Raw genomic sequence first — 19114 nt, forward strand, 5'->3', positions numbered from 1 at the left:
GAGAGAACAGGAATGAGTGTGTGAGGGGGGCCCTGGAGGATGCTAGTGTTCCGTGGAATACTCTTTGGGAAATATCAAATGTATGCAAACCTTTTTGTCTGTACAGTGGTCGGCAAACTGCGGCTCGAGGGCCACATGCGGCTCTTTGGCCCCTTGAGTGTGGCTCTTCCTAAGCCTTAGGAGTACCCTAATTAAGTTAATAACAGTGTACCTACCTATATAGTTTAAGTTTAAAGAATTTGGCTCTCAAAAGAAATTTCAATCGTTGTACTGCTGATATTTGGCTCTGTTGACTAATGAGTTTGCCGACCACTGGTATAGGAGAAGCGTGAATTCGTCAGCCTGTACATGGCCAAGTCAAAGGTCACCCAGGTTACTTACAACATCCTCAGGGTTTGGTGGTGACTAGCTGTCACCAAAGAACAAGTAGAAGAATAAAAAACAACACACCTTTGAGTGACGTGCTATGGATCATGCTCTTTTTTTGAAGCAGAATCTTTTGTGCCCTGATTTGGGGAGAGGGCTGAACAGCCTTGTAGCCGTGACAGTAGGCTAGGTTTTCATGTGTGCTGTTGGCTACATGGATCTTATGTAAAGGCACTGCTTCCCGAGTTGTGTTTTGGAGAATGGGGTCTAAGAATGACATGCTTTTCAAGTAATACTGCCACGTGTTTCAAGTGCTCATTGTGGCACTCTGACCCCTACAATGGGAGAAGACTCTAAAATTTCCTGGGTCCATTACTCCTGAGGGCTAGAAGATTAGTGACTGAAGTCTCAATGAGTGTGCCCTTTGAGATAGGCTCTTGGCTATTGGTGGACACACAGTGCTCCTCTACGAAGATGCCCAGTGAGGGCTCAGTTCTGTCCTGTGATAATTTTCCTTGAAAACAAAACCCTGAGGTCCTTGGTTCCTGGTTCCTGCATTCTCCCAGTGGAACCTAGAGGTGGTCAATGCCACGTGGCCCACCCGCAGTCCCTCTATTGTGTTGGTCCTTTCTTTCCAGAGCAGCACTAACATTTTGGGATGGTATTAATAAGTGTAGCATTTATAACTGTCATGTAGGAATCCATTGGGATGGAATGAGTAAAAGCATGTTTTTCAGGAAACATGATACTTTAGAAACCTTGTTAATTGTGCATAATTTGTGACATCTCAATCTATTCTGTATAAAGGTTTAAATAGCCCTTTCCTATATTACCCCATGTGCAAACTGAGAATACCAACAATGAGGAAGGTTGCACTCTCTATATAAAAAATTCCCATCTTCAATTTATTCTTTGCCCAGTGTAAATTGTTTATTACTTTAAACGTGGTTTCTGCTTGGGGCCACCTCCCTTCCTTAGTGCCCATCATTGGGAGCTGACTGTATTGAATTACTCTTATGCACTCTTACAATGAATGTTGTTGTTTTAAGGTCTTCTTTTTCTTTGTGATTCTTTTGTTCCCTAGCGTCGTCCCCCAGACTACAGTAATACTCAACAGTGATCGGCAGAACGCCATTGTAGCCAAGATGGACGACCCCTTGAGCAACAGGGCACCGGATTCCCTGGAAAATATCATTAGCAAGTCAGTAGCCACAACACCATCTCCACCTTTCACTGCCACTGCCACTGCCACTGTGATGAGTCCCCTTGAGGACAAATCAGCATTTTGAACTGGGCACAGTTGGGCATTTCTGTCCTCACATGGGTTGAGCCCAAAAGGCACTGTCCACACTTCTTTGTGGTGTGGGGGGGCTGTGCCATGCTTCGGACCAAGGTCCCATCAGATGAGCTGGATGAGAGCAAGAGGTTAAAAAGGACAGATAGCATTTGGGCGTTTGGGACTGTTGTGTTCAGTGTAGTGTGTGGTATCGAGACATGATGCTGTGTTTTCACAATAGTCAGTCAAGCCCTTATCCTCTTACCTGCTCATGGCTTACTCACATCAGTCTGTCTGTACAGTAGCATGTCAAGTCAACAGTTATTCTCATGTAAATTTGCTAAGTGAAAATTTGCTAAGTGGTGGAGATATTTTGAGGTAATGGCTTTTTTCTCAACCTTTTTCTTTTGAGACATTTTAAACGTAACCTTTTTCGGAGATGGGAGTGGAGTGTATAAAAGGCATTCTTGCCACCCTTATGTGATGATGAAGTGAGTTCCAGGTAGCCTTGTCTAGTGGTCAGGACTCAGCTTTTCCTGATAACATTCCTCCAAGAGGGCTCTTTGCTTTTTGTTTCTTACCCGTGTCTTCACAACGTTCTGTTTTGCCTGTTCTCTCAGTCTCCTCTGCAGATTGTTCCTCCTCCATCAGCTGTGTCCTATTTTCTTTGTTGTCATAGCCTGGGTGTCTGAGGGCCTGCGTGCTGGGATGTAGGGAGACAAGGTGAAGTCTGGGTGTCTAGGTGCTCAGAGGTGGAGGAGGTCTGGTCGGTGGAGAAGAGACGGGGACAGGTGTGCCTCTCGATGGCTCGGGTGAAGAAGGTCAGCCTTCAGAGTCTGAGCCTTTAGGAGCCAAGTCAGCCTGGACAAGCCTCTGTGGAATCAAGAAAGTATACCTCCCTTCTCTGGGTAGAGCTAGGATTTGAAACATGTTTTAATGTGTAAACAGGGAAATTGTGCTTCTCTTTCCTTCTCAGTGCTTAGCAGTCCACGTTGAAGGGCCGTTGAAAGGGTCTTTAAAAAGGCAAGTAGCATGTCTCCAGATAATATTTTTTATTTTTTGAGTACTTTTCGAGCTGGGCTGTGTCCTGTTTTTCTGACAATATCTCATTGCTTCGTATAGGACCCCTGATGGTGGTGAGAATATTTCATCGGAGATACTTGACTGGCTTTTTAAATCTACTTCAGTGGTTTTTGTCAGTGGAAATCATTGGGAGTGATAACTGCATTTTCAAAGGCTGAGTCATTTCTAGAATGTCTAACAGTATGGAGTGGATTAGATCAATGGAAGTCTCTACCCATACTTCCTCCTAATTTACTAGTAGTTTTTCCTTTGACATTGCTTAAAAGTTACTTTATGTGAATGTCAACATTTTATAGGAATACCTCTGTGATCCAAAAACAGCGTTTAGACCTTGAGTCACAGAAAGCTGTGATTTTACTTCATGATATAAACACTTTTTAAAACTTTTAAAATGTTACATAGTTTCTCCCAACCTCAAACTATTTACTGGTATCAAATTGCTATTAATCTTAGTAGAGGAGGTGCATGGGAAGACTTGTGCCCACTGCTCCGTGTGAAGTTAGCCTCGGACAAGGGAAGGAAAGAGGAACACACAGCTACTCATTGCTAGTCTCTGCCTGTCGGTGGTGCTGCTCTCACAACACTGGTGGTGTTTTTGTTTCCCGCTCAGCGCGGTTCCCGGGCGTCGGCAGAACACCATTGTGGTGAAGGTACCTGGGCAAGAAGACAGCCACAATGAGGATGGGGAGAGTGGGTCCGAGGCCAGTGACTCCGTTTCCACCTGTGGACAGTCGGGAAGTCAGAACATCGGAAACAACGTCACCCTCATCACCCTGAACTCAGAAGGTGCGCCCACAAAGCCTTCCTTTCCTTTGCCTGAATAGCATTAGGTACCCCCCACCTCCTTTTAGAAAATTAATATATGTTTATTGTTTTTGAAAAGTGATAAAATAGAAAAATGATGAAGGAAGTGTAAATAACCTGGTAAATTCCACGTCCAGAGAGATCTATAAATTTCCTGGGCATTTTCTGTATTAACATACACACTAATTTATGATTTTATAACTTGCTTTTTTCCTTTGCATAGTAGAAATCTTTCCACATTAATACAGACTTATATAATTATTTTCAGTCAGTTTCACTTATTTAAACAAATTCCGGAGGCTTTCTAGTGATGGGACAGTTGTAATTTTTATAACTAGTGGTGTAACTAGTAGTTGGTTCACTGCCTTGGACAATAAGTCTATCCGTGTCTCTCTGATGAGGCCCAGCATAGTCTCCCAGAGGTGTTGCACTTTCAAGTTGGGTCCGTGCCATAAGCTGTGTCGTTTCTTCCAATGAGACTTAGAGGTTATGAATCAGGACCATTCTGTGGTATCATTCTATCAGGAGAAAACATTTTGTAATACATATGTTTCACTGACACTGTCCTTGGGAATGCTTCCCCTAGCAGTTTCAATATAACAAGAACTTGGACTGAGCAGTCTTAGTTGGCACAGTGGGTTGGGGAAGATGATACAGAGAGGGGTGGGTGGAGTCGTCTTTAAGTCACTGCTGTGTATGTGATGTTGGAGGAAGAGCTAATCCATTAATGTCTCTTGTATCAGATTTACTACTGACCTGTAGGGCGTCATCTGTTAAATATTTCTCTGAGATTTATGAATGCACTGAGAATTGGATTAGCCGTCTCCTGCCGTGTCCTCCCCTAAGACTAGAGCAGCTTGCTCAACTGGAATGTCAAGTTAGCTAGTTTATATTGGAGAAACATTATTAATATGCAAAGTGCTAAAGGGCCATAGGCTTGTCTGTAGATTGAGTCATTTTAGTTCCTGATAAGAGCCCAGAGCTACAACAAGACAGATTGTTCTTATCTCCTTATAAAAATACTTAAGTGCCTAAAGTTTTAGAGAACCACAGGTATCAAAATGGTTACTTCTGAAGAATTCCAAATGGTTTGCATGAATTGATATTCTGTTTTAAATCAAATTAGAGTTATTTTATTTATAGCAAAGATACTGTATCATTTTATCCCAGTATTTTGTTCAGGCAGTTTCATCTCTCATGGCATGAACTCCATTAGAATGAGAAAGAAGTGCTAACTGTTGAGAGCAGTGAACAGTAAACTTACTTCTTACTTCTTGCACCTGCCTTCTCTTGGAGGTTTTGGTCTTGGTGTACTTCTATTTTTGTTAAGTAGGGAAAGTGTTGGGTATAATCCTTTAAAGATTAAGCAAGCTAATTGAGTTAGGGAAACAAATGAGCAACACGGACCAAAAATGGGATCTGTCGATTAATGAAGGGATTTAGTTATATTCTTAATGAAGAGTTTAAATTCCTGCTGTTCATGCATTTGGTAGTTCTTAGAAAACTTGACTAATCCTGTGTATAAAATGTTAGGTACTTAATTTTAGTGAGAGGGTTGTACTTCAGGTATAATTTAATCAATATCAGAGATTGGCCTCATGAATGTTCCAAAGCCCAGTCAGTAAGCTGACTTATATGACAAATATCTGTGATGTGCTCATTGGGAGTGGTGCAATGTCGTCTGGGAGAAGCATTTTGAATTGCTGTGTTCACAAAACATCAGCCATGCATACATAAAGAGGGAATTTAGCCAAAAACATTTCTTGATAATTTATTTTACATAAAACTTCTTTGCATATTTTTGTGTGTGATAACATTAAAACATTTTACTAGTGATCATAAATTGGCTGCCAAGAATAGGATTACAGACAAGTTAATGACCATAATGTAATCAAGAGAAACTAGTATGAGAATGTCGGTGGATGTGTGAGCATGAAGACCATGCAGTGAATGCCGCGCTTGTCCTAGATGAGAGAAGAGGGGCCGGAGTGTGATCTAGAACAGTGCTGGGAAAGTGACATCATTTCAGCATCTCATGTTGCATTTCAGAATCACAGCATGTGACACTGATTAGGGACTTTCTGTCTGTGCCCAGGGGTTCCCACTCCTTTATGCCAAGGGATGCTCTTCAGCACTTGTTTCAGTTATGGCCGAGCTCAGGACAACATCTGTGCTGAGCAGCCAGGAGTTCACAGGGAAAGAAGCAGCCCACCTGGTTCTACCCTGCGGTCCAGGCTTTGACCTCCAGGACTGGGGTTTCTGGGCCTGAGTAGATGGCCTTGGCCCTCAGCCAGTGGTGTGGTCATGCTGTTTCTATGAAGTGTGCTCATAGCTACAGGAAAAGATTGGACTCCAGTTCCAAAGCCATTTGTTTTTTCTCTGTTCCTATATCATTATCCTATATGTAACTCAACCGTCTTGTGTTGCCAGTTTAAAACCCCCAAAGTATCAGTCTGCTTACAGCTTAAAGATGTCACATCACTCCCCAGTAAGTGTGCGTGTTTGGGCCACAGGTTTAAAGTTAACTGTCTAAAACCAGAAAAGGGCCATCAGTTTTTATGGGTTGTTTGGAGGAGATAGAGTGTTACTGAATGAGGTTCACAGTCAGAATGTAAACACCGTAATTTATAAGGGCTCAGAAGTTGGTGCCAATTCTAAGTACCATGTGATCCAGTGTTGGGAGGCCTGGTCCAGCAAGACATACTTTGAAAAGGCTCCTTTGGTTCATTCCCAGACCTGTTCCTCCCCAGCCTGCGGGTTCCCCTGGTCCTCACCCCTGGTACCTTATCTATCACTTTTAAAAGTCACAGCCCTCTTCCCGGACTTGTCCTTTCATTCCAGAGTTGATGATGTTTGCTTCAGAGATTGGTGTAAGAGAGGGATGTGGCGGAGGTGATATTGCACTGAAACATTTGAAGTGTGAATTGAGCATCTTAGAGCGGGTCAGAGGAGAGGTGTATGAACACTGGGTTTCAGGAGCAGCTTAGGCATGGATTGAACACTAGGGTTTTAAAAACTGGTGGGTGAACTTAAAGCTGGGAAAGGGCAGTACAGCAATTGGCTTGAATGTAGATTTAATATTACTTTGGAAATAACTCTTAAATACCTCGCATTCCATGTATTAATGTTTGATCCAACATGTTTCCTAAAGTAGCCTCTGTGACTGACCAGCCCCACAGCCTCCAGAGGCATGATGGACAGTGTGGTCCTACAGCTTTAGAGCCTGGTGCATCAGGGCAAAGGCCGAGAGGCCTCCTTCATAACCTTTTCTAATTGTTTCTTTTTAAATTTACAGGAGCACTTATGTTTTCTATGCTGCTTGACACATTACCACCAAATAGTGGGTCTAACAGCACTTTTTATTATCTCACAGCTCTGAGGAGGCAGAAGTCTTTGTTCACAAGGCCTAAGTCAAGGCATTGACCGTGCTGGGCCTGTATCTGGAGGTGCTGGAGAAGATCTGCTTCCAAGCTCAGTTAGGGTGTTGGCAGGATTGCGCTCTTATAGTTATACGATCAGTGTCCCCGTTTTCTTGTGGGCTGTTGGCCCAAGACTGTGCTCTGGCTCTTACCTCATGGCCCTTCATTTTACAATGGAGATTTCTCTCATGTTAAGTCCCCATGACCCTAACATCTCTGTCATCCCTTTCTGCCACCAGCAGAAAAAAATTTGCTTTTACTGGGCTCGTCTGATTAGGTCAGGCCCACCTGAGACTCTCCTCCATCCTAGGGCTAACTACTCAGTGGCTTTTTTGTTACCTGTGGGATCCTTTGTGTCCCTCGACATAGTCACAGACAGAGGTCATGGAGCCATCTCAGAATTCTGCCCACCCAGACCCTGCTCATGCTGGCTTTAGTTTTGGCCTTGTGTTGTGTGTAGTTGTCTGGTGTACTGGATTCCGAGTGTAGACAAGACTCTCCTAGAGCAGGCTTCTCCGTTTTCTTTTCTTCCTTTTTTTAAAAAAATATATTTTATTTATTTTTTACAGAGAGAAAGGGAGAGGGATAAAGAGTTAGAAACATCAGCGAGAGAGAAACATCAGTCAGCACACCCACTACTGGGGATGTGCCAACAACCAAGGTACATGCCCTTGACCGGAATCGAACCTGGGACCCTTCAGTCCGCAGGCCGACACTCTATCCACTGAGCCAAACTGGTTAGGGCTTCTCCGTTTTCTAATCCCTGACTCCTTTGGGAAACATGAGAGATCTGAACGTTGGAGATGTCAGAAATAATGAAATATATCATAGTGATCTGTGTCTTTTCAAATAGCACATGTCATCTTGCTGTACTAGATGTCCTGTCCCTTAACTCCCACCCTGACTCCCGCTCAGTGACATTGACTGCTCTCCTGGAAGCCTTGGAATGAATAAGGCCCCACTCTCCCCACCCCTGTGCCTCATGGACATGGCGGAGACTCAGATCTTCACAGAAATGTTTCAGAAAAGGTAGCAATCATAAGTATGATTCTGATGAGATCATTGATAGTGAGGAAGTGTAAGAGCAGAAGAATTGTGCAATAATTTAAACTGCACCCCACCATGGCCTGCAGAAGCACAGAGGATAGGCAGAGGGAAGCTGGGGCAGGACATGAATCATGAGGTCAGGTTATGCCAAGGCTGTAGTTTAGGTCTTCTTTTTCCTCTGTTAAAGTGGTTGTTAGCCATCAGGCCATCAGGGCGCCCAGTTACAGAGAACTCAGGGTGCCGACTACTTCAGGGATAGTTGAATAGTGTTTTTACTTTAAGAAATGTTTGAGCATTACTGATAAAATCTTTATAATAGAATTGTTGATCTAAAACATTCCACTAAAAAAACCCAAAGCAAAATTAGCCCATACCAGAAAAGCATTTTAAAAAGAAAACAGTAGAATGTACCATTTCTAAATTGAAATCTCTATAATTTGTAGTTTGGGGAATGCCAATCTTAAAGATTTTTAAAGTTCTCAAATTTTCTTTCATGTAATTATAAGTCCTGATTTCATAGAAAGGACATCCTGTTGGAAGGCCACCTGTCTTCTCAGTTGTCCCCTCCGCATGTAGCCGTTCATGTGATTCAGGACACACCATGCCTTCCCATTCTCTTTTAATCCTGGCCCCTTCCCCATCATGAGTATTCCACTGATTTATGGTTGAGATGAAGATCTTTTTGAAGCATCTATATATGACATCATAGAAATTTAGCTAGCAGATGGCCAGAGTTGACATGAGAAAAGTGTAGCTTTATTTTTACATAAATAAAAATAGCCCCTAGGATCCTGGAATACCCCAACACATGATTCTTTATGGAACAGATAGTTGTAAGTGATACAACAATAAAGTATTTCATGAATTACACGCAGGATTCTTACTCTCCACCTCTGTGAAAGAAATTAATTATTTTCAGTTACAGTAATCCATGTCCTGGCTCTGGAAACACTTGATGTATGTTTACAGTAATGCAGCCTGACAGGTTTCAGGACACTGGCCTGAGATTTCCTACTCAGCAAATTCTATGGGGTTTATTCTGTATTACCATCCATATTTGGAACTATTTCTTTTATTTTATGCAGTATGCTGCTTTTGAAATTCACAAACAGTTTGGGCAGGCCTTGACACAAGTCAGATGAAAATTACTTTGGGGTATAGATGGAAAATACAGCCTGACACCAGTTCATGACCATGAATCTGTTCTCTGAAGACTTTCCTGGAGATGGTGGGAACTGACCTTGAGGAACTAGATTGAGATGAAGTTTGTCGTGTTGTGGAATTGACACTGTTTTGGGTCTCTGAACCAACCTGAAGCCTTTAGTGAATCATAAAGTATTGACTTCTTTTGGTTTGTTGTAGGTAGAGACTAAAATAGGTCATTAGTTACCTCTCATGGGTACAAAGAACTGACTATATAGTCTTAATAATAGCTAATGGACCAGCTGTGACAGGCAGCTCTCAGCAAGGGTGAGGTGGCATCCAGGAGCAGAGGCAGCATAATGGGAATCCACAGGTGTGTCCAAGCAGAATTTACTCCCTCGCCCTTTCTGCATCAGAACTGCTGACACCATACACCACCATGCCTCTTGAGATGTTTGGTGTGGCTGGGGGGCAGGACACCACGGGCAAAGCCATGTCATCTTTGGAAAGAGTTCCGGTAGCTTGGTTGGTGCTAGAAGGCAATTAGACTGCCCAGCCTTGTACTTTCTGAGGTCTTTCACGCACATGATGTGTGCAGACTTGGATTTTGCTATTTGCTCTGGAGGAGGGAGGATGCATCATATGGAGTCAGCTTAGCAGAGAGCCCCCAAGTTGCAATAGTGTACGTGAAGTCCTGGTACATAGTAGATGCTGAGTAAATATTGTCTTGTTTTTTGTCCCATGTAATATCCTCTTGTCCTTGGAAGAGAGATTTATTGAAGTTTAGGCCCTGGGATAGCAGTGTGACTGGGACCCAAGGCCGACTGGCATTGTGGGCAGGAATGTGCATTATGATCTCAGGGGAATGTGTATTTATGTCGACAGGTGGGGAAGGAAGCATAACAGCAGCTGGTTGTGCTTCTTGGCTTTAAACTGACCTTGAGAATGTACGTGGTCCTCCTCTTCACCTAAGTGCTTTCTCCTGGTCACTTCATTTTCCTGGCACTGAAATGGGCCTCAGAACAACTATGTGTGTTCTGAACTGTTTTAGTGGTCAGAAAATTCAGGTTACTGCTGAAGGGTTTTCATTGTAATAGGTTTTTCAGAAGTGCCAGTTCATTTCATTGAAGATTTAAATGATTGGAATAGAAAGCAAGTTTATTTTTCTTACATTCTGACTGGTAGTTTTCAAATAAAGCTACTAAAATCTTTCTATTGTTTCAGATGCCAAAACCGGACCAAGCAATTTTAGTAAAATAAATATATCCTTTCTGAATTGTCAAAAGGCAAATTTCTCAAATATTTATGTGGGCAGGTACTCTGTCTTATTTTCCATTTGAAAGACATGATTCATTGTTACTGGGGAGAAGTGGGGATCCAGACTGTGCTCCAGCTCTGAGTTGGAGGTAAGTTAGGGATGAGTATTTCCAGAGGAGCAGAGCTGAGTTAGCAGGTGCACCAGCATGACTCGGGTGAGAAATGCGCACCCAGTGAGCCTGTCTTCTTGCCAGGGAGCTCGGAGGTAAGCCCCACGATGGTGATGGTGGAGTCCTGGTCCTCTCTTCCCCCTGGGATGGGTCCCCTGTTCCCATGGCTATGATTTTTCACCTCTGTGTTGGTCAGAGTTGCTGCAGCCTGTATTTGTTGACTATCTAGCTCAGACTTCTTGCTTGAGAGATGACCACCGTAATTCACAGGGTATTTATGTGAAGTTAGGAATGAGTAGGTTATAAGTAAGTTATAAAATTACTTCTAAAATCGTGAGATATTAGATTGAAATAAAGTTTTTGGATAATTTCCTGCATTACAAGAGAAATTTAAGCCATTATTTTCTGTAGCGATACAAGAGGGAAAATAAGGAAAGTTAGTTTTTAGACTAATTTACTTTTGGGGGGGGGGTGAATAATATTCCCTGAAATAACAACTACTGTAGGAGTTTAAAATGACACTGTTTATCCTCTTGACTATTCTGGTGCATTTCCAGAAGTCTGTCTGCATAGCACTGCGGACTGGCTTTCGTCCATAGGCAGGTGCCAGCAGGGAGTAGGGTCATCGTGGGACGTTGAAGCTGACTTCCTTGTGGTGGTCCCAGTGAGGAAACAGCCCTCCCAGTTCACATTTCTCAGGCTGCACACTGGACAGTCGCTTCATCAGCTGAGAGGGTATACTGCACTTTCACATCATACCCTTTGATATAACCTTTTGCAACCCTGAGTAATTTTTACATAAAACGAGGCTTAACTTTCATTTGTAAATTTTTTTTTTGGTTAATTTAACATCATGTTTTGCCTTCAAAAGAATTAAGTTGAACAGATGAAGTCATTTTTTTCATTCTTCCTCTAGAATCAGTTTGAAAATACCTGCCTTTACACGTGTGTTTCCTGCATCTGTGTAAATGGAAAGTTACAATACTGTCCTGCGGCATTGTTTTCTTTTTTTGTTGTTAATCCTCACCCGTGGATATTTTCTCCATTTTTTTTTTTTTTTTGAGAGACAATCGAAGCGGAGGGAGAGGAGAAGAGTGACAATCATTGATGTGAGAGACACACATCGATTGGTTGCCTCCTGCACGCACCCCAACTAGGGCTGGGGATCGAACCTGCATCCCAGGTATATGCCCTTGACCAGGAATCAAACCTGTGTGCAGACTGATGCTATAATCACTGAGCCATGCTGGCCAGGGCTATGGGCTTGTATTCTTGATTGTTCCTGGAACCATGAGGCTCTTCAGTGGGTGACACTTAGAAGAAGGATGGCTTTTTCTCCTGCATATCACTGTTCAGCACCAGGGCCAAGTACAGGGTTTGGACAAGGTGAAGTGGTCCTAGTGCAGGTATTTGAGCATCAGAAGCCCTCTTGCTTCCTCCCCCAACCTGTGATTCGAGAGGCTGGGCAGGGCCTGTGCTCCATGGTGCCAGTGGGAAACCTCATAGTGCAGAGGGCACAGCTATGGTGTAAGGAGAGGATAGAGTATGGAGGACAGCCTGGTAGGAAGCTGGTTCTGAAGGCGGGAGTAAGAAGTAAGGTTCACTGTGAGTTTACAGAGACCTCAAGTTGTCATCCCTTCTTAAGAGTAGGGCTGCCCTGCCGGCATTACACACACACACACACGCACACACACACTCACACAGGCTCAGTATCACTTTGACAAGATGTTGACTTGCTGTTTGGAAAACAACACTGAGCTCTCGTCCAGTGTTTACATTGCTTTAAATATGTTATGTAAACACCAGGAGCTTGCTAAGCAGAGTTCAGTTCACTTGTTATTCCTGAGAAAGGCCTCTCAGTCTGTGGCAGTGTTGGTAGTTAGGCTGAGCTCCAGTTCACATCTGCACTGCGCAGTGTTGATGGCTGTCAGGAAGACAGGGTGGCATCGCCCAGTACCTCTAGTGGTTCAGGATGCTGCCGCCTGCCCTTACTGCAGATTCACATGGGATTCTCCTGCTCAAACACTTAAGCTTAAATATGTGCAGTATCACTAGATATCACCTTCGGTTTGACTGCATTCACAGTCACTTAGCATCGGTGCTTGAATGTGGAAAGGTTCGCCCACCACAGGTCCTATCTTGAGATTTAATGCCCGTGTGCATGGGTCCTTCCTGAACTGCTAAACAACCCAGAAGTGGCCACCTGTACTCTTTCTGTTGCCCTGTCTCCCCTTCATTCATTCTCAGCACAGATTGTGTCACTCCCTGTCCAGTCCTCTGTGCTCGCCTCTTTGCCCAGTTCTTCCTGCTCTGGTCACACTAGCTCCATTTCATTCCCAGAGCACATGGCCCTTCCCAGCCCAGGCCAGTGGAAAATTCTTCTTCTTTTGGAACCTTTTCTGTGGTTCTGCCCATGGGTGGCTGCTTGCAATCCTCTCCTTAACTGAGGCTGACTCTGGTCTATCTGAAATGGTCAGCTCTGCCCCTATGCTGTGTGACGCTTCCTGTCTTGCAGCTGCCACTTCTCTGTTCATTGTACCCACCCTCCTCTCCACTCATCAGCTCAGTGTGGGCAGCTCTGCTGGCTGACTCAGGTGTCCATGAGATGTAGCCGAGAATTTCAGTGTGTTCACTTCCAGCTTGGCCCAGAGCAGTGAGGAGGTGATTCTGAACCAGATGGGGGGAAGCTGGCCTGTTGTCATTTTAGCTGGTGAGGCAGCCAGCCACCTAGAGGATCTTAGGATTCCTGCATTCTAGCAACTTGCTCACTAATCAGAGCCTCTACTCCTCAAAGATCTCTGTCACGAGGTGCTAAATGTCCCTCTCAGGCTTGATTTGATGGGAACTCAGTATGGTGTGTTTTGGAGGGTTTGGCACAAGGGGCAGAGTTTGTTTCTGGAGCCTCCCAGGGAAGGCGTAGATGGCCTTCCAGCCCCGTCCTCCAGTCCTCCGAGTCCTCCTGCTGCCCTTTTAGGTCCCCGTGTCTGGGACACACCGTTGCATCCCGTCCTGGGGACTCTGGCATGAATATTCAGTCCCACTGAGTCCATTAACTATCTTTAACCATGTTTTGAACCAAAGTATTGTTTCCTGGTCCCAGAAGACTGTCCTGCTTCAGCACCTGCCCTTTTCTCTATATTGCAGCCCTCCTCTCCCTCCTGAATCTCCCATTCCTGTTCCTCCTTCCCTATGCCTTTTCTCCTCCCACTTCCCTCCCTCTGCCTTCTGCTCCCCCTCCCTCCCTCTGCTTTGCTTCATGGATTGACTGCTACTGATGAACGGTGGTTCTTCTGCGCTGGAATCTCATCTCCTCCATACTTAGGTCACGTGTGTATTTGGCTTCTCTGTAAATGGCTAAATGTGATAGTAGCTGACTGACGGTCAGAAAAGTGCATATATCTGAGCATATGGTCATGGTACCGTATCTCCACTCTCAAATCATTGAGGCTTCTGAGAAATGATACTATTTACTCACCTCTTACTCTGAGTTCCAAAAATTAGATTTGTGATTTGTTTTTGGCCTTAGCCAGAGCCAGGAGCCTAGCCTCAACCGCCCTAAACAGTACTTCAACTGCCGGTCTGCCCGTGGCAAAGGGTCATCTTGCCAGAGTTACCACGCCTCGCCTGATGTTCCTGGAAATCTCATGGTTCCAGAGCGCGGCTGGGAGAGGCCACCTGTGAAGGAGGCAGGGTGTGAGTCACAGACAGCTCGCCACTCGGTCTTCTGCTCTGCCCCAGGCCTTTGGCAAAGCAGGGCAGATTGGCCACCCTTTCTGAGGACTTCTTCGGCGTATGGAAGCTGGAATGTAAATATCAGGGCACTTCAGAGTAAAGTGAATGAGGAATTTTGAAGCAGTGGTGACTGTGGCTGTGACAGTACTTGGCAGCCCAAGCCTAGTGGACACTCAGCAGAAAGCTGGTGTCCCTCTGATAGCTCGGCCAGCCAGAGGAAGGCTCTAACTCTCCCTGTTGATGTCCTTCCCTCCCACAGTGGCGTATTTGTGCAGTAACTATATCTTGTACCTTATCTTGCTTCTGACCCACATTAGGGTCAGAAGAGATTGTTTGGAAAGCTGCTGAGTTTCAAGGCAAAGTCGGTAGTTCTTTTGAGTTGTGGTCTTAGTGAAGTGCTTCTCCTTCTGGGTGGGAGAGCTGGCCCCTCACTGTCCTCCCTCTTTCACTGTGGCCTTGCTGAAGGTAGAGAAACCAGGGCCCTTCCCACACATGAATGTCGAGTTCTGGGTGTTTGCATTTAGATGACCCTTGAGAAAAACAAAGGCTGGGGCATGTAGACGCAAGGCTTGGTAGTGTTCATGCCATTATTAGTAACCTTTGAGATCTTAAAGCCACAGATGTGCATTCCACAGGATTAAGGGAAGAATGAGTGGCAGGAGAGGAAATTTCGTCGTGAGGAGAGGAGAGGGATCACGGTGCTCTGAGCAGGAGGCCGGGAAGTGCTTCTGATCTGTATACTTCCAGGTTCACTGCTGGGAAGCCAAGGGAGAGGGGGTGAGGCATCACACAGAAAGACAGTGGAAGGACTCAGAGTGTGGAGAGGAGTGTGGGAAGCTTAGCATCCCCTGAGCCCTTTATTCATGCTGAGCTGGCTGCTACCCAACTCCTCAGCAGGTCAGAACAACAGCTTACATCATGCAAATAGTTTGTCTCACTTAGGATGTGCTCAGCTTCCAAGCGGCCTCTTCTCGGAACAGTTCCAAGTGGAGACTTGAGTCACAGAGTCCTCTAAACACAGGATTGCGCGTTGATTCTCATCCCAGAGACGGAACACTCCGTGTGGCTGTCCTGCGCTAATATGGCCAGATTCACAGCCAGAACCCAAGCGAATGTATTCTGTGAGCGGCCTCTCTCTCTCTTCCCTGATGTTGGAACTCTCAGGCCACTCTGATTTGCTGCCCTTTCAGATTCAGGTGAAGCTGAAAACAAACACAAGTATTAAAAAGCTCGTTGTTCTGCTGGAGTTGTAAAGAGAATCCAGAGTTTAAGGCTAGAGCTTGTCTGATGCCACCTCTTCCAGACACACAGGCCTGTGTGTGGGGTCTTGGCAGCATTGTCATCGGCACTACGGGGGCTCCACAGTTACCTGTTATCAGACTTGTGTGAGCTCTGGGCAGGCCATCGGGTCGGTGGCAAGATGCCGACAACATACAGCGCTCTGCCTTCTGTGAGTTATCAGGTGGGCTTAGCCCTGCGGAAGCCAGTCTCCAAGGCAGAACATTTTTATGTTAAAACATATTACATTGATCTTCCTGAGATGATCAACAGAATCCCAGGCCGATCCTTTGAGAATGATGTCCTCATTTCTGTTGTTGATCAACTGTAAGATCTCATACCACTCTTTTGTGACCACAGGAATTGCCCCGGTCTTCCTGGCCAACACTTGGGGAAGCTAGGGGAGCAATATGCCGACAGCCCCCATGGATCTTTCTTGTGCATATTTGAGCTGAGCACTGGGCCCTTTGGAGTGTGTGAGCTTGTCTGAGACTCCCCTTCTCTCTTTCAGAGGACTACCCCAACGGCACCTGGCTAGGGGACGAGAACAACCCCGAGATGCGGGTGCGCTGCGCCATTATCCCCTCGGACATGCTGCATATTAGCACCAACTGCCGCACGGCAGAGAAGATGGCGCTGACGCTGCTGGACTACCTCTTTCACCGCGAGGTGCAGGCCGTCTCCAACCTCTCGGGCCAGGGGAAGCATGGCAAGAAGCAGCTCGACCCCCTCACCATCTATGGGATCCGGTGTAAGTGAGGGTTTCCTGTTCTCTGCTCACCTCCTTAAAGAAGGACCTGGCTGGAGGGTGGGCCCTGTGAAGTAGGGCTTTGGGACGAGTCAGGATCTCCATTATTGGGTAGGGGAAGACGTCAGAACTAGTCACAGAGCAAGGAGAGGGATTTCTGGGTCGAGCATTTTCTTTAGTAAGTATTGCCTGGTACCCAGCCCATGGGAAAGACAGGGAGAGTGGGCCTTTCAGACCCTGAGAATCATTTTGAGTAGCTTACTGAGAAACTATGTGTGAAATCAGCTGACATCAGTCCCTCAGGTGGGAATTAATTCATCAGTTCTCAGATGAACAGTGTTGCAGGAGTCAGTAGACTTTTCCTAAGAGACATGCAGTTGATGTGTTAGGCTGCGGGCATAGGGTCTGTGTTGTGAACTATTCAGCTCTGAAGCAGCCACAGACCAAATGTAAACAAATAGGTGTGGTTGTGTTCCATAAACTTAACTTTCAAAAGCAGACAGAAGTCTGCCAACCAACTGCCAATGTATGCTTTAGAGCAGGGGTCCTCAAACTTTTTAAACATGGGGCCAGTTCACTGTCCCTCAGACCGTTGGAGGGCCGGACTATAATTTAAAAAAAAACTATGAACAAATTCCTATGCATACTGCACATATCTTATTTTGAAGTAAAAAAACAAAATGGGAACAAATAACAATATTTGTATTTGCATGTGGCCCGTGGGCCGTAGTTTGGGGACCCCTGCATTAGAGCATGATGCCTAGAGCAGAGGGCACCACGCAGATCTGTGGGCGTGGCACTCGTGTGTGCGGCCTTAGAACATGTAGGTTTGCATGGTGACAAACCATGTGATGGTATGTGACAGTGTAACCCACAGTGTGAGGTGCTGTTGGGATGTAAAGATGAACAAGAAGTGGCTCCAACTGCACAGTATGCAGTCTGATATATGTGAATAGCTGCAGCCCCGAGAGTCACAGGGCGGTTCACCATGCTGCAGTGGTTGTTGGCGAAGGCCCTGAGGGAGAACGGTGTTTGTGCCAAGGCTCCGAGAGTGGCCTGGATTGGCTCAGCATTGTGCAGTGTGATGGCCTCTGGGTGGTGGGCCACTGTTCCCGTAGGGAGTCATAGGGCTACTAGCAAGGGGTGCTGATGATTTGGAGGGGTGCCTTGGAACGAGTGTGCAGACTGTGACACACAGGTTGTTAAGCAGAGGCTTGGAGAATGTTCCACAGCAGTGGTGGGGAAGCTGGGCAGTGGGACTCAGACAGAAGCACATGGGGATGGGGTGGGGATGAATGGACATGCTGTGGAGTCACCACTGGGAGTCTGAGTGGCCTTGGGGAGGCACTGCATCGTCAGAACAGGCAAGTCCTATTTCCCTGCAGGTGGGGAAACTGGCCACCTTCTGAGTGCTCCTTTATTTGGGAACCATTGCAAATTGCTGCCTTCTCAGTGTTAAAATTCAGATGGAATTTTGAAAGGTTAAAAGTATTTGTTGACCTTTTTTCCTTTTGGCCCAGTTTAGTTTGTATTGCTGATTGTTACTCAAAAAACTGAACAAATGAATGAATGGATTAAATACTGAGCACTGAGTTTAAATAGTGGCGAGTGTAGGCATTGGCTACTTGATCACGCGCAACCAATTCTCTGCTGTTTCTGCAGAGTCTGGGTGACATGGACACCTTCAGTAATTCTCAGGTGGTCGTCTTTCCTTGTGTCTGTTTTCACACGGCTGTCTTCTCCGTATTTTCGTTGTCACCTGGCGTCTTCTCTCTAGGTCTCCATCATCACACAGCCCTGTTGTCTTGTGCCTCTGTCGTCACATGTTTCATCTTCTCCCTGTGTCTCGTCTCCTCTCCTTATAGGGATATCCATCATATTGGATGTAGAGCCCACTGCTCTCCAGTATGACCTCATCTTAATGTAATTAATCACATCTGCAAAGATTGTATTTCCAAGGGAGGTCACATTCTGAGCTTGGAGAGCCTGACAGCGGCATCGGGCTCCCCTGCTATGACCTGAGGAGTGGTGTCACTTATCGTGCTTATCTTTAGTTGGTGGATCACCACTGCTTGGGGAGAAGGGGTGGACCTGGCCTTGAAGCTAGGACACACTGGGTATGTGAGGTGCATGGTGTGTCAGTGAGGCGTGTGACCCCATCCGCATGAGGGAGCATGCTGGCCAGCTTCCCCTCACTCAGAGCTGAAGATTTCTGTTGTTTTTCTAGGCCAGTCACTTTAAAGTCAAGACTGTAATTTTAAGAAATAAATTGCTGGCACTCAGTTTTCTGCTTCTTCCCCCCCTCCCCCCCCTTGAACTTGAGATTACATTAGCAGTGATAGTGTTTTTCATTCCTTTGTGACTGATAAGCCTCTTGCCACCCACCGGGGATGCGAGATTATGTCTCTGTTCATTTGATTTCCTCTGTTCCTCTTTCCCACAGTGTGTCTCAGCCCCGCTGTGGGGCTCATTATTTGAGAGCTGGGAATCTGTTTTTGTGATTTGAACCACCATTGTCAACCATGGGCATTCTGGAAAGTGGGAAGGCAGTTAACAGTGACGGGCTCTCAGATCTTCAGGAGGTGGCCCGATAGCTTGTTAGCAAAGCAGATGGGCCAGCTCTCAGGGGCTGTCTTTCTGGGGGTGGCCTGGGAGCTTGCCTGCCGGGCAGCTCTCCCACAAAGATGCTGAGAGAGCTATTTGGCTCACCCTTGGGTGAAATGGCTCTGCAGCTCCCCAGGGGCCCTGTGCAAGGACCCGTCAGCAGCGAATCAGAAATGGCCTTAGAGTT

General features: G+C 45.7%; 1 protein-coding gene across 3 annotated transcripts in view; it reads left to right on the top strand.

The window, feature by feature from the left end:
• The window catches only part of BANP (BTG3 associated nuclear protein), a 122221-nt gene that overhangs the window by 54136 nt on the left and 48971 nt on the right, over positions 1-19114 (top strand). For 2 of the 3 annotated variants that reach the window (XM_081107994.1, XM_081107993.1), the window contains 3 exons: positions 1451-1567; positions 3336-3511; positions 16087-16326. In XM_081107994.1, coding sequence (XP_080964120.1) covers positions 1451-1567; positions 3336-3511; positions 16087-16326 — 533 coding nt within the window. The remainder of the gene's footprint in view (positions 1-1450; positions 1568-3335; positions 3512-16086; positions 16327-19114) is intronic. The other variant, XM_081107995.1, reaches the window with a different exon arrangement.

Source organism: Myotis nattereri (assembly GCF_964212035.1).
Source record: "Myotis nattereri genome assembly, chromosome: 15".
NCBI classification, from domain to species: domain Eukaryota; kingdom Metazoa; phylum Chordata; class Mammalia; order Chiroptera; family Vespertilionidae; genus Myotis; species Myotis nattereri.